The sequence below is a fragment of the Cimex lectularius genome, unplaced genomic scaffold (genome assembly GCF_000648675.2).
Source record: "Cimex lectularius strain Harlan isolate CLEC.00 unplaced genomic scaffold, Clec_2.1 scaffold168, whole genome shotgun sequence".
Taxonomy (NCBI): Eukaryota; Metazoa; Arthropoda; class Insecta; order Hemiptera; family Cimicidae; genus Cimex; species Cimex lectularius.
The window spans coordinates 435023-449955 of NW_019392902.1; the positions used below are offsets into that span (position 1 = coordinate 435023).

The 14933-nt window shown below is 34.5% G+C and overlaps 2 protein-coding genes across 3 annotated transcripts; both read left to right on the forward strand.

Annotated features, from left to right (window-relative positions):
* The first annotated feature begins 693 nt into the window (after positions 1-693).
* On the forward strand, positions 694-3637 carry LOC112127776. 2 transcript variants are annotated; one of them, XR_002910729.1, is made up of 3 exons: positions 694-728; positions 1890-2024; positions 3356-3637. XR_002910729.1 is itself a non-coding variant. In XM_024229231.1 (3 exons), the coding sequence occupies exons 1-3, from the start codon at positions 1717-1719 to the stop codon at positions 3477-3479; spliced, it is 336 nt and encodes a 111-aa protein (XP_024084999.1). In that variant the 5' UTR covers positions 1598-1716; the 3' UTR covers positions 3480-3637. The 2 variants fall into 2 exon arrangements, 1 of the variants encoding a protein (XP_024084999.1); XM_024229231.1 differs by lacking the exon at positions 694-728 and adding an exon at positions 1598-1793.
* A 10131-nt stretch (positions 3638-13768) lies between these two features.
* Positions 13769-14373, forward strand: LOC106674044. The gene is made up of 3 exons (XM_014406484.1): positions 13769-13900; positions 13961-14023; positions 14076-14373. Exons 1-3 carry the CDS (start codon positions 13873-13875, stop codon positions 14303-14305), a joined length of 321 nt encoding a protein of 106 aa, XP_014261970.1. The 5' UTR covers positions 13769-13872; the 3' UTR covers positions 14306-14373.
* The last annotated feature ends 560 nt before the right edge of the window (positions 14374-14933 follow it).

Sequence of the window (14933 nt, forward strand, 5' to 3'; positions counted from 1 at the left end):
TTTCCTAGCTGCTTTTGATTGAAAACATCATAAATGTTTAAAGATATTAAACTAATTATGGGAGAAGCGTACGTTGCTTATGTATTTTGAATACATTGGCAATAGTCTGATTGAATCATTTCTTTGTCGTTTTAATCATTACGATTACATGTTTCTTTGGATTTGGATTTAATGAGTCCTTAAAATTCCATTAAAAATGTAGATTAGAAAGACTAGGCATTTTAAAAGAAGAATTTTCAGAAGAGATTTTGTTATCTCATCACATTTCAGGGTTTTTGTTCAGAAATTTTTAGAAGAATATTGTGAAGAATTCAGATATAAAAGCAAGTTCATTCGAAGCTCGATTTCCTTAGTAAACTAGAAAGATAGATCGAGGTGGGATTGAAATTGATTTTTCAGCAGTTCTTTGAAAATCTCAACAATGAAAACAAAAAAATTCAAGTCATTATGTAATAAGCGTTTGTTTTCTAAAAGACATTGTAGGTTTCATAATATGAAATTGTAACTCTTTTTTAATTTTCAAGTACATAATATTTTTATATTATATCTTTCACGAAAATTTAATTTACTTTTCAACTTATGCATTGTAAGTTGACCTTAAAGCACTTGCCATCGGGAAAGAGCCCATTATATTTAAATGAAGAAAATAATATCTAAATAAGAGCATATATTACAATGCAGAATACTAGAAGCCAGCAGGATTATGGCTAGGCAGCGGGCACGGACAGGTACCTCAAGGCTTGGAGTTTAAATTTATCTGTCATGTTTCATAATCTACGTTCTTTTATTTGTCTTTCAATTTAATTAAATTGTAAAGACAAATAAAAGATAGAAGGACTAGTTATGTTTTATTATTATATTAATCCATATATGTTTAGTGGCCATAATTGACTATATTAATTATTTCAATTAATTTTTTTTAATCTAAGGTCTTGGTTGAGATGAAAAAGCTAGTGTGGAATCGAACCTTCGACCTTCGGCTTAATTTTATTGTTCAAGTTTAGACATCATTAAAATTTCGACATAGCAAGAAGATTACCAGTTATTCTAGAAAAGTAAATTTTTTAACTTAATTTTCACAGAAATTAAAAATATAATCAGGGAAAACCTATTCAGAGATGTTCGTAAAGATAATTTCCTTTCCTTCGGCTTAATTTTATTATTCACGTTTAGACATCATTAAAATGTCGACATAACCAGAAGATTACCAGTTATTCTAAGTAAAGTAAATTGTTTAACTTAATTTTTGCACATCACCTATTCAGAGATGTTCGTGTATTTTTTATTCGTAAAAATATTTCCATTCACAAAACCAAGTCCGTTATAATCCGGGTTATTGATTTTGTTGAAGTAAAATAACGTAAAGTATGAAATGTTTAAACATACGAATATCGAAAAACATTTCTTTCCTTACAGAGGTAAATGTGTTGCAGGATTTGCCACATTCTTTCTATGTAATCTGTACCTTTGAAAATAGAAGTTTAGTTTTAACACTAAAAAACATTAAAATTTTTTTTGCCTTTTCTGGGTATCTGTAGATCTTATAAAAGATAACATTTTTTATACAAACAAAATCGACGCATTGTAAATGCTTGTATCAAACTGTGCCTATAGATAGTTGAAATGTGATGAGAAAATACCTAATAGACGATATACCTAATAGTCACGAGAACGTACGTGTTTTCTGTGCCCGTAAATTGAAAGAATAAATCATGTATGATCAAATATTATCCGACGATCAGTCCATTAGGATTTAATTACAAGTTTCTATGCTCAATTGAAGGCGGAAATAGGTAACTCTCGCCCTGAGATCGAGATCTTCATGCCCATGATTCATGTAATTTGTTTAATATTATTATTGTATGTGATCTATTTTTAATTATGTCAAGGTTTAATTTTGATTCTCAATGTAATGCATGCGACCATGAATTCAAAGAAAATTTCACGGATCACCAAGGCATGATATTGCGACCAGGAGCACCATCTATGAGAATCCCACGGAATCAAGGAACATTTATATTGGAGTAAGTTATAGTGTTTAATTTATTTTGTTTTATTTATTTTTCCTTCGTTATAAGTTAAATGTTTGTTAAAGTTTTGTCATTTTTTTCTTAGCCCTGGCGAATTGAGTTTGTAGTTTGTGTATCATTACGACTAATTTTCGTTCTTTTCTTCTTAAAAATAAGTATAGTAATAAGAAATAGTAAAATAGAAATAAATTATATGTAAGAAGTATGTAAGAACAGTTTAATAAAATGAGAAAATTATTACAGTAATGAAAAAATAAATAAAAACTTCTTTCCAGGATAGCAAAAGACAATAGGGGGAGATGCTAAAGTTGTATGTCTGCGGTCAGCGTCCAGTTTGATTGAGCCAATATTTATCAGATTTCAACTTTTTCTCCCCTTTTCTTTTCCTAGGGCCGGCAAATTCGTTGGGATCGGGGGGGGGGGGTCGTTTAGTATTCGGATGAGGGCGCAACGGACTTAACCCCCGTCGGATGCCCTCCGTTGTCCAAGTTTCAACCCAACTTCGCCCGGATTATCTCCGGGAATACTGTCAGCCCCACTTGCCAGACGCTTTGAGGCTTCGGCCAATTAGTTAAGTGGCTCAATCGCTTTCGCCGCTGACGGAATTTGCCTCTGAGTGGCAAGTTGCTTCTCGGGTAATTGAGGGACGTCTTGTGTGGAGTAGCGCAGGTAGTGATTCACTTCAATTTCATCCAGTAATAACTAGCTCAGATTGAGTTAAGAGTTTAAAATCAATCCAATATTCATCAGTCTTGATATAGATGTAAATAGGCCCATCCATAGGTATGCAAGGATAAGTAATTCGTAAATCCAAAAATGATTTTGATTTTTATAAATATGATTTTTATACTTGTATTTCTTGTATTTTGGCAGTTTCCGACCATTTTTAGTCCATCGATAATGGCTGTAAAATACGTATTTGCTTTTTGCTATCTTCAATTAAATTATATTGTTAATGCCTCAATTAACAAAATTAACACGGGTTTATTAGAGATAGCAAATATTATTTTATTCCTCTCTGTCTCTCTCACTCTCTGTCTCCCTCACTCTCTCTCTCTCTCACTCTCTCTCTCTCTCTCACTCTCTCTCTGTCTGTCTCTCTGTCTCTCCCTCTCACGCTCTCTCTCTCTCTCACACTCTCTCTCTCTCTCTCTCTCTATTTATCTATCTATCTCTTTCTCACTCACTCTCTTTTTTCATTAGCTCTCCTCCCCCTTTCTTTTTCCTTTTTAAAATAAATTTACAGTTATATTTTTGTCGTAAAAGTCAAAATATTTCAAGTTAGTTCCGTCAACGGATCCTTGTTACAATTTGATTTTTCACAGGTCGAGGTTGAAAAAGGAGCCGGGAAACGAGGTCGGACAGTTCGAAAATGGCTCGGTCGAAACCCGATGCCGAAAAGCTAGTGGAAACCCAAAACCCTTCAGCGTGAGTGACTATCAAGACTGACCCGCCCAGCCAGGAGAGGCAACGAACCGACACCTACTGCCACTTAGGGTTAATTACTGCTAATTCAATGATGACCATCTAAAAACCGAATCGTGTTATTCATTAAAATATATAAACTTGAACAATTCCTCAAACATAAACACAAAAACAATGGAAGAAAATAAGAGCAACTAACAAGTAGAAAAAGAAATCAATAAAACAAAGAAATTATACAATTTTATGAAGGAAACTAATGAATGAATGAATGAATGCTTTTATTGTTAATAATTATAAACATTTAATCATTATTTTACAACAAAACAAAAAACAATTTTCTCTCTTTTTTTTCCTTTAAAACATTAAATGCAATGGCCGTTGGCCGTCTGTGGTGTTGTTCAATCTTTATTTTATATCCGAAGATTATTTAGTTTAATTGCTTTTAATTCAACAATGTAGTTAATTTAACGATAATATGCAATTAACTTTTTTTGCCGTATCACTGGTTTTATATGAATAAAACAGCTAAATATTTTAATGTAGGAACACCAAATATTTTCAGGAGTCGAGATTCATGAAAACTTGTCCAAATCATAAAATGTTAGCTATAAAATAGACTATTTCAATATATTTCTACATANTATCAATATATATATTTTTTTTTTTTAATTGGACAATATCTCCTATAACAAACTACCTTGTTGACTTTACCGTCAGCTTTTAACGAGCACGGTATTCTAAAACAAATAACACATATTCCGGATCAAAGTATGGCCTTGAAGAAAAAAAATCAGTTGTTATTGCTCAGTTTTTCACCTATTTTAAGATTATCATCAGATCAAAACAATCTTGTATGTCTACAGGTTGAAACTTTAAGATTGTTTTGCCTTGATGATGACCGTAAAATAGGTCGAAAGCTTAGCAATAACAACTAAATTTCCTTATATAAATATATATTATATATATTTATTTATTACGAGGGTATTTCAACTACGAGATTATATGTCGCTGGATTCGAACACGGGACCTTTACATTACAGTGATGAGCGCGTGTAAACCCTAAATCCTTGCGGCCACCCACGCCCCAACAACTAATTGATACCAGGAGAAACAAAAAACAACTGTTGTACTAACTATTTTCGTTATAATTAAAATGCTCAATTCGAATTTAGAACTATTAATTCTCCAAATACAATAAAAGGAGAATGGAAAAAGCCGCTGGGATAGTAAATATAAAAATAACCCTGCTAAAGTGTGGGGGTTAAGAAAGACGTCGGTCCCTGGTCTACGGAGGACGGGTTGAAAAGGGAAAAGGCCATACTGGCAAGACTATGCATAGGACATACAAGAATAACTTACAGACCCTTCTGGCCGGAAAGCGACCGAGTAAGTGCTCGTTATGTAAGAATAAAATAACGGTCGAGGACATTTTCAATTGGAGAAAGCTTGACGTTTATAGTCAATATATTGATATATTTCGTCGGACCTGTGCATAGTCTTGGGGCACGGCTACGGGCATAGAACTCTGTTCTGGTACCTCAGGGCTAAATGGTTTTTTACATTTATATAGTATTTATTTTGTGTTTGTGTTCTATCCCTGGTGTGTTAATTTATTGGAATGAATGTAATTTATTATCAAGAAACGAAGATTTTTTTAACTCCACCTCGAGGACTCAATATTAGCGAGAATGGAGTGGATTCGACTCCACCCCGAGGAATATCGAACACTCTGAGGAAGTGATGTAACCAGACTGCTATGTTTGTATCGGGTGCTGTGTTCATATTAACTTATTGGAATTAATATATTTATTAGCGTGAAAGGAAGGAGTCTTTTTAACCGCGCGCCGAAGATTATCGGATACTCTGCGGTGTGAGGACTGGCAGTAAAAGAACTTATTAGCGAGAATGGAATAGGTTCAACTCTGCCCCGAGGAATATCGAGTACTCTGGGAGAGTGAATGTGACAAAACTTCTATGTCTGTATAAGGGTGATGTATATATACTTAGTGTATGTTTTGTGTCTATTCTGCAGTTGACATTATGAGGTACAAACTGGAAAAATAAAATAAAACGTTTGAGCAGTTTTGTTTTATTTCATCACACTATGCACACATACATCCTTATTTTACTCACTAATAATGGAATCAAATGTAAACTTTGTTGAGATAGCGTAGATAACTGAAAGAAGAATTATATTTAATTATATATTTCTATTTTATTTCCAACGGTTTAAGCCCAAATTGTCAATTTTTTATTTGTACTAAAAATTTGTTTTCGTTGATTTTAAAGGGTGCTTAATACAAACCCTAATTTCTTTCTTCAAAAAATGATTTTTTTGACCTAATTAACACTAATTTCTTTTCGTAGTAATAAGATAAACTAAATATTCAACATGAAGGTATGGTCTTGGCTTTGATAAATAGCCCTATCGTTTTCTTCATACAAGAAAAAGAAAGGAGCGTAAGATAAACGTTTTGTAATTTTTTGTTTCACAACAAATGACTCGTTTGGTCGGTCACAAGTACCTTTAAATCCTTTCAATTGTGTACAGAATATGCTTAGGGAGGGTAGTGAATTGTGCTCGCGTGGGGGAAACCGGATAGTGTGTATATAATAATTATATAAATCTCAATCCTGACTGGGGCCCAATGTCGTGGTACAATAAACACGTCAAGAGCCCATAACTGATGTAGATCCATGGAATGCGATGGCCCGGTGGAATCTCATATCACACCCCCGATGCGAACCTCCTCCGAGAATGCACTTTGGCTGGGGACAACAATATCTATACTCGATAGGGGCGGAAGACGAAATTCCGAACGCGGCACGCCCTTCAAGATTGTCTCGTCCGCCGGTTTTTCGGACGGTTTATGTTTCTTTCTGAGCCGGTCGGCGTTCCTCAGAAATGCCTGAAATATGGAGAATGCGGCTGACAACTATAACACATAGAATCTCAGACTGCAAAAAACGCATATAATACAATTTATTCATATAAAATTTGCAAACATTTACTAAAAAACTAGTATCGTCAACAGTCGGTTGTAGCATTCTTTCGTTTAGGCGTAATAAGTTCTAACAATTGGCATCGTAAGAGCGGACTAGAACCACTCAAAAGGGCTGAAAGTACGAACCACGTACGACAAACCAAAAGAGAAAATATAGGCATTCAAAATGATCATAAACAACCAAAAAATAAAGCAGTTGCTAGATGGAAGTATAAACGAAAACTGTAGAAATAATATTTATAAGGATAAGAAAATATCGTCTTCCTGGTTTCTTCAAACAAAATTCAACTTTAACTCCATGATTATTTGGAGATCGTGAAATTTTAGAAAAACATTTTCTTTATCGTGCCACCGTTTCGATCTTTATTGAGATTTATAAATATTTTACAATTAATTAAGGTTTTTAGTTGAGATGAAAAAAATTAATGGCACGAGCGGGATTCGAACCCACGTCTTCGGCTAGATACGCCGCTGCTCTACCACTTGAGCTATCGTGACCTCGATCCATCGGACATCAACTTCCTATCTCAACCCCACCTTATGAGTTTTCCCTCCTTTTTGCCATTTTTCAAATGTCGTGTAATCGGATTGGATTCTCGACGACAAATGAAATGGCCACGGAGAGCTTTAGTGAAGTGTACTTCATTTTAATTAATTAAATTCACTAATTTCGTGGTCCGCTTGACCAATTAATACATTACAATGAATTAAGGTTTTTAGTTGATATGAAAACTCAAGCAGCGGCGTATCTAGCCGAAGATCGTGGGTTCGAATCCCGCTCGTGCCATTAACTTTTTTTCATCTCAACTAAAACCCTTAATTAATTGTAATATATTAATTGGTCAAGCGGACCAAGAAATTAGTGAATTTATAAATATTGTTTAAATTTTATAAATATATTTAGGATATGAAAAAAATGAATTTATACAATGCTAGCAAATTTTATATTAAAACAATAATCATTTTTTTGTGAATTAAAATAAAATTGTATAAAAATTCTTTTTTATCACATCCTATATGTATTTGTACAATTTGAACAATGTTTATAAATCCCAGGCTCTGAAGATGATCTCAATAAAGATCGAAACGTAGCACGATAAAGAGAATGTTTTTCTAACGCCTACGTCACACCAGACCGCATCTCACGCCCTCCAAACAATCATTAAGTAAAGGTCACTAAACACTACACATTTCAATTCCCATTTTACATCAATTTAACACAAACATAAATAGTAAGCTAATTAAAATTTGAAAATGAAGTAAGCACTTATATCGGATATTTCGTCTTAATCAAATTCATCAGCTCGAGTTATTGCATTTTTCTCGTCCTAAAGGACCTCGGTACATTTGATGACATTCAGAGCAAATAGAAGGGATCTGCTTTGCTTATGAGACTTGTTTGAACAGTCCCTTGATCTCGCTAATTAATTGGCTTAATGACTTGGATCATGACAGAGCTTTGTTGTAGTAAGTCAACCGCTATTTGATTTTTAGCATCAAAAAACGACTGATTCGAGATTTATTCAGATGAAATCCTTAGTTACAAATACGACCTGTTACAATTAATAATTAATTATACCTAAAATATCACTTATAAGGCAAATTTTAAAAAATGCACTCAGTTCCTTTGTCAAGCTTTACGATAGACGATTGTCTTAATATAACATGGGAAATACATACCTGCACCACTACAGCAATTTACGCAGCACTCGATATTCCAACCTTACATATTTATGTTCACAAGATGGCTTTTGACAATGCCACAAAGTCTCCTGAGATAAAGGAAATAAAGTCATTTACTAACGAGGTGCCATCACAACATTCTGGAAAGAATTAAATGTGATAAGGGACCTGACAAAATGAGAGAAAAACTCAACTTGGACAGACCCTTCCAAGTGGTCATAGATAATAGAGACCTGTGGAAGAAAGGTAGCCCCATGTCTCAGGAGGGTGCCATAATATGGTACACAGATGGATCGAAGACGGAACAAGGGGTAAAATAGCCGATCTATACCACAGCTTGAAAGGACTAATTAATCCTATTGAACTAATTACAACAGTTTTCCAAGCTTATGTCATGCAATACAATTTTGTGCACAGAAGATTATAAAGAAAAATATGAAATGTGCACAGATGTACATAATCTCAGATAATCAGGCAACCATAAAGGAACTAAATGCGTACGCTTTTATCTCCAAATTTATGTGAGAGCCAGATGTCCCTAGGCAAACTCGACAAAATTAAAGTCGGTACCGGAACATGAAGATATAGAAGGAAATGAACAAGCTGACCGGTACGAGTAAAATGACCAATAGCCAAATAAGGGGCAGCCCTCTCACCGAATGGACTAGAACCATAACTAGGTGCACAGGAGTGTGTGATTAAGTTGGAATTGGAAAAATGGTTTGGGAAAGAAGAACTCAAGAATTGGACACAAGCTCCAGGTAAGAGGCCAAGTACCTAGGCTTGTACACAGGCCATTGCCCTCTAACTAAAGATAATGGGCAAAGCAGGGTAAAAAAATGGTGACTCTGTTGGAAGGAACCATAGACATTGACACATACTTTTCTGAATGATAAGCGTTAGCCCGGTTACGGTATAGCCACATCATTAAGTCAGTTCTAACAACAAATTAGGTACGCGAAGAGGCATCGCGGAAAGTGCTTAAGATAACAGGAAAAAGTGTCTATCCATGCTATGGGTATATTTTGTAGGGTTTCAATAATCGATCTACATAAGTCGCATTGGAGGAAAGATTTTTAAAATTCGTTATTCAGATATCGTGAGATGCGGTCGGGTGTGATGTAGGTTTCAGAAAAACATTTTCTTTATCGTGCCAACGTTTCGATCTTTTATTGAGATCATCTTCAGGGCCTGGGATTTACAAACAATGTTTACATTTAACAATTACATTAAATTCTGAAACCTACATCACACCCGACCGCATCTCACGATATCTGAATAACTATCGATTAACGGTCACTAATCTCTACACATTTTTAAAATTTTTATTCAACCCCCAAAAGGTTATTCTACTTTTCTACCTACCTTTCCATAAATATGTACATTTGTCTGATCTTCTCTATTGTTACTAATGGTTTAAACGATTAACAAATATAAATATCTATTTACAATGTTCACGTAAAAAATATTTACGAGGTATGTTTAGTAGAGTGGAACTCCTCCTTCTAGTTATCCTACAAATAAAGGTAACTGCATATTTCTTAAATTCTAAAGAAATATTAATCTCAGTAATAAAAGTTAGAATTATAAACTGAAAAAAACTGTATTTAGTAATAAATAGTAGTATATAGTAGTAGTAAATAGTACATGTTAAAGTACTTACTTATAGTACTTTTTAATTAAGAGAAATCACACTACTCAATAATTATTTTTATTTAACCTACATTTATTTTTTTGCAAAGTTATACCTGAGTTTATGATTTTTTTCAGATGTTCATTATTTGACCTGCAAGTCGTACAACCGAACCGGTATAATCTGGCCACATTCAGATCCATTATGGACACTTAATCGGCAACTGGCTCGCTTTCACCATTGTCCAATTTCGAAACGGGCATTTCTAGGCAAATGAGAGTCGGACGGCATAACAATAGATTATCGGAGATGGCGGAAACTGAGAGAAGAGAGAAAACCAGCCGATAAATCCGTTTAAAAGGAGGTCCCCGGGATTGAAGGAATTTCTAGACCAAAGCCAATATCGTGTCCTTCTGTATTTATGGGTCAGTTGAAATACGATCCTAGGCAAAGCTGATTAGGTCATAAACTACAAAATAGCCAGTTCTTATCTAATATAATACGTTATGATATAAATACATAGATATTATTACGATACGTCATGTATTGAGAAGAACTTTCAATAAGTGTTTTAGAAACTTCTTAAACATAAAAACAATTATTCATATTTTATCATTCATATTTATTTCATTATGGTAGTAGTGAGTGTGTTTATACCTAGTAGTTCCTGTGTTATGTGTTTCAGTTTTGGATTTTGTTTTTATATGCTGTTTTTAAAATAAAATTACTTAATTTTATATTATAAGATTAGCCATACATATATATCAACAAGCGTGTGGACTTTAGGAATAACCAATAAAGCTATTAGGAACTAATTCATTTTCAGGTCAAAAACCTTATCCCAGAGTGTGTATGTGTGCGTTGCTTTTCAATGCCTGGAAAGTAGTAAACTCATGTTAACAAGACAGACCATGAATGCCCCAAACATGACATCTGGAACAAAAATATTTCTCTATAGGGGTCTCTAGCAGAAGATCAAGTGCTATTCTAATGAATAATTTTCAATTATAGAAAGTGTATTTAATTTTGTTTAGGTCACTCGACCATAAAGTACTTATCCGAAATCCAAGATGGATCTAATGGTGCTACTGTAAAAAAAGAAGTGACGTTTCTGGATCACTACCGCATGTAGTGTGGCTAAAAGCTCTCTTGACATTTAAATACTTTTGACGTGTTGTTGCTAAGTAAACAATATAACCATTGCAATTTAACTTAGTTTCCAATCTTTGTCCTAAACTGTCACCAATCAAGACTTAGCTGTCACAGCCCCTAGAGTTTAACTTCGGTGACAGGACGGATAAAAGGTTTGAACCAGGATGGCCAAGGAGGGTGATTCTCGCGGTGTAAATTTTTGTGAAATACACAAAAACAGGTATTGCTGGCAGCCAATGCACACTACGGATTATTATTCAGATAAATCATGTCCATTTTGTCCAATAAATTGTGCAGTCATCTGCATATTACAGTTAATATGTTTTATGTTTGCTTATTGGTTTATGTCGAGCAAGAACTTGCTTGTTGCACTTCGGGTTTGTAAGTTTGTCATTACATACTTTTGCAAGTTCATCGTATCTAATTAAATTGACCTTTTCTTTTCAACGATTTTTACTCTAAAACAATTTATATTTTATTCACAATTCGGAAAATTGTCTAAATATTAGTACCAAGTTTAAGAAATTGTAAAATAAAAAGTTATCATAGCAATTACCTGTTGAACATTTGTTAAAAATATTCAAATATTAATCTCTATTCGACATTAAATCAGTCAGTTGATAGTATCGTTTTGGGAAATAGCACTGTCGAATGCCCGGCTCCCTAGTGATCCGGATGGATTGATGTCTTCCTATCTCCGGCATCTTTCAATTCCTTTGGTTCCTTTCCTTTTCCTCTTACCCTCTTCACCTCTCAGACGTCTCCTCTTCTCTCCTAAATGGATTCAATCAATGGGCATCCCATCTTATCTATGAGCAATCTTCGGAGATCCGCCTCCGTTTCCCTTCCCCCTTTTTTCGGGATTTGCATATTAAAACAGGAACGGATCGTGCAGCGGAAAATTGAGCCTTATTCCGCCCATAAGAAGCTCATGGGGCTGGAATTTAAAAGCATTACGGGCCAACAAGGGAGACAAGTCTGTAACCTCGTTTTGTAAACCCTTTTGCTTTTTTGCCACCTCCCATCAATTCTAGTAAAGTTCTAATGCACCATGTGTGCAACTAACTACATTACTTTGCACAACTACAGATTACTGAACTGCAAAATCACCAATTGTAATATTTTGTAATGGGATTCGAAGCCTTACTACAAAATGCATTTGGCAATAATAATAAATAAAAAGAATTGGCCGTCGGGAAATGACGAGAGGAAAAATATAGGGAATTTATATAGAAGTGAAGTGTTTTTAATTAAAAAGCCTTCCATTTGCCATGCTTTTGTTGTTCTAAAATATTCGTAAGTGGTTTAAAATAACCGCTTTTTCCAGCTGTGATGATGATGATGAAAATCCGAACGGGTTGTCAAACAATCTAGAAAAGGCAGACTAAAATGATCGGAAACGACAAATATTTTTATTATAATTTAATCTGTATATACAATCTTAGGGTGTTTCAATTTACGCCTACAAACTTTAAAGACATTTACAGAATAAGTTAAGCTTTTGATTTGCTTTGTCTTGTAGATATATGCTATTATTTCTTAAGAATTAATTATAAGGTAGTTATTACCATTATTTTTCAGAAATTTATTTAGTATTTGTTTATTATTACTACTATTTATCAACGTTATGAAACATTTCTAAATATCACCTTAGAACAAAATCAAATGATCCAGGTGCCAACTCCAAGGTCTTCATCATCAATCTTCAAGTTCCTATCAATTCCATCACATTTTTTAATATATGCCTTACTTCTACACTATTGGTTGGCGCATCACTCAGTCCGTTTTTAACCCGGCTATTGTACTCTCTAGTCCAAATTAAGTTTGTTTTAAAGTCTTGTTGTGCATGTTTAACAATGAATTGTAATTGTTGTCCTGATTAACACTGATCACTTCACTAAGTAGCCTAGGTAGACGGACCCAGATCACAGTCGATCAGTTCTCAACTCCAATACCAACCAACATGCTAACTTGTCATTTATGGCAAAACAGTTCATATATGGCACCTCAATAAAGGAAACACTCTCCCAAGATTTTAAAAGTGCTAAATAATAATATGCAGGGAAAATTACAGCACGCGTAGGATACTGTCAGCAGTACGTTCTAAAGTTAATGAATAAATCAAAGAATGGTCAACTTTATGCAAGAGCAGCAGAAGAGAGGAACTAATAATCACTAGCTATATATGTATGTGTATATATTAAAAATTCTTTACAGCATATTATCATGGAACCTCATATTACAGAATATGTATTACTTTTGTTGTGTTTTGACATGTAAATGATCCCCAACATACTTTTTTTCACTCCTGCTTGCCAGTACATTTCACTATCCATTTTTTCTCAACGTCTTCCTTGGCAAAGTCCCTAATTTTCCCCGAAAAAGTCATGAATAGATATTATGTACTTACCCCAAGCGGGGCCGGGGGCGTGAGTGGAGTGTCCTCGTTGTTCCGGGAGGCCATAAAAACGCTCTGAAAAGCACCAAGGAAGACTTAGCCCGTATTCACATCTGGCAATATGTTTACCTATAATCCTCCCTCACGGGGCCGAGCCTGCTCCCCGGCCCAAAGTATGAAAAACGGTGTCGTATCCTTTGAATTATTATTTGAGATATTACCCGGGCGTTGTTAGAGCGTCTCCTAACTAGACTTTACACTCCTTTCCCACTAGAAGGTCTCTTACAGGGTCATTGTTAAGATTTAAGTCGCCCTAAGGGGTTTTGGCTGTGATGCGGAATATAAATTTCCTTTGCTTATTGTTTTGGACGATATTTAAAAATCATCGCTTGATCAGTGCTACATTCGAAAAACAAATATTTTGTAGGCTTGTAAAATGAAAACATCACCTGATTTTTAAAATTTTAATTACTCATGCAAAAAGTAAATCCGTTTAAAAACGAAGATATTTCAAAGAAAACCTTTTGTTTTATAATTTTATAAGCAATGGCCTCAGCAACAAATATACATTCTGGTAATTTACACAATCGTAGTAAGTGGAAAAACAGTAAAGTAAGCAAATTTCATATTTTAGGAGACCCAGAGACCAATGAAACGCCAGAAGAACTGAAAGAGAGGCTAAAAAAAGAACAAGAAGGTAAATGTAGGGATGTGCTCCCGTTTCACTCGTTAAATTTACCTTTTTACAGAATTAGAACTTCAAAAGCGTATGAAAAACCTCAGGCGAAGAATGGAACGAGCAAAGAGAGAGTACGACGCTCTGGACGCAAGGGTGTCCAAAATGAAGAGAAATTTTAGAAGACCCATTCCAAAGCCGAAGGTATCTCCTTACAGACCGTTGGATCCGCCGCCCCCGGAAATCAGAAGGAAGAAAGTAGTGGTACTCAAATCACCGAGTGAAGAACAAGAACAAAATTAAAAAGGGCCGAGTATTTTTGTGTACATACGGCAATAAAATAATTTTTATTGGATTTTATAAAAGGTTGACATCTAGTATTTTGTTAAATAGAAAATGTGCACTTTCTACGAATTAGTTGGCATTGGTACTTGGTTTCTGTCACAAGTCCTCGGGAAATGTAGTTCTGGTAGTTTTGTTTTAGTTACATGATTTCCTTTCCAGAATCTTAATCGAAAATTAGGACTTTCTGATTTAAAAGAGGTCAACATTAAGTCAATTAGAAGTAATCACGATTTCTTGAGATAAATTATTTGAGTTTAGCTAAAGTTATATACTGTAGCTTCCACTCAAGAAAAGGGAACTTATTTAATTTTTGTACATAAATAAGTTTATTCTTCGATTTTGTATACGACAAACAAATATATATATATATATATATATATATATACATATATATATACGATAAGGCCTTCTCTACTTTGACCTGAGTAGATCTATCGTCCCCTCTATTTTTTTTATAACTCACTGGAGCTTCAGTTTGGTAATCAAGTAAATAACATTGCCTTCAAAGACCTCGGCCTCCTTGCCTTACAGGCAGTATCTCCACAGTGTTTTTTCTACCTGTACTCCTATCCGGTGCATGTGCCTT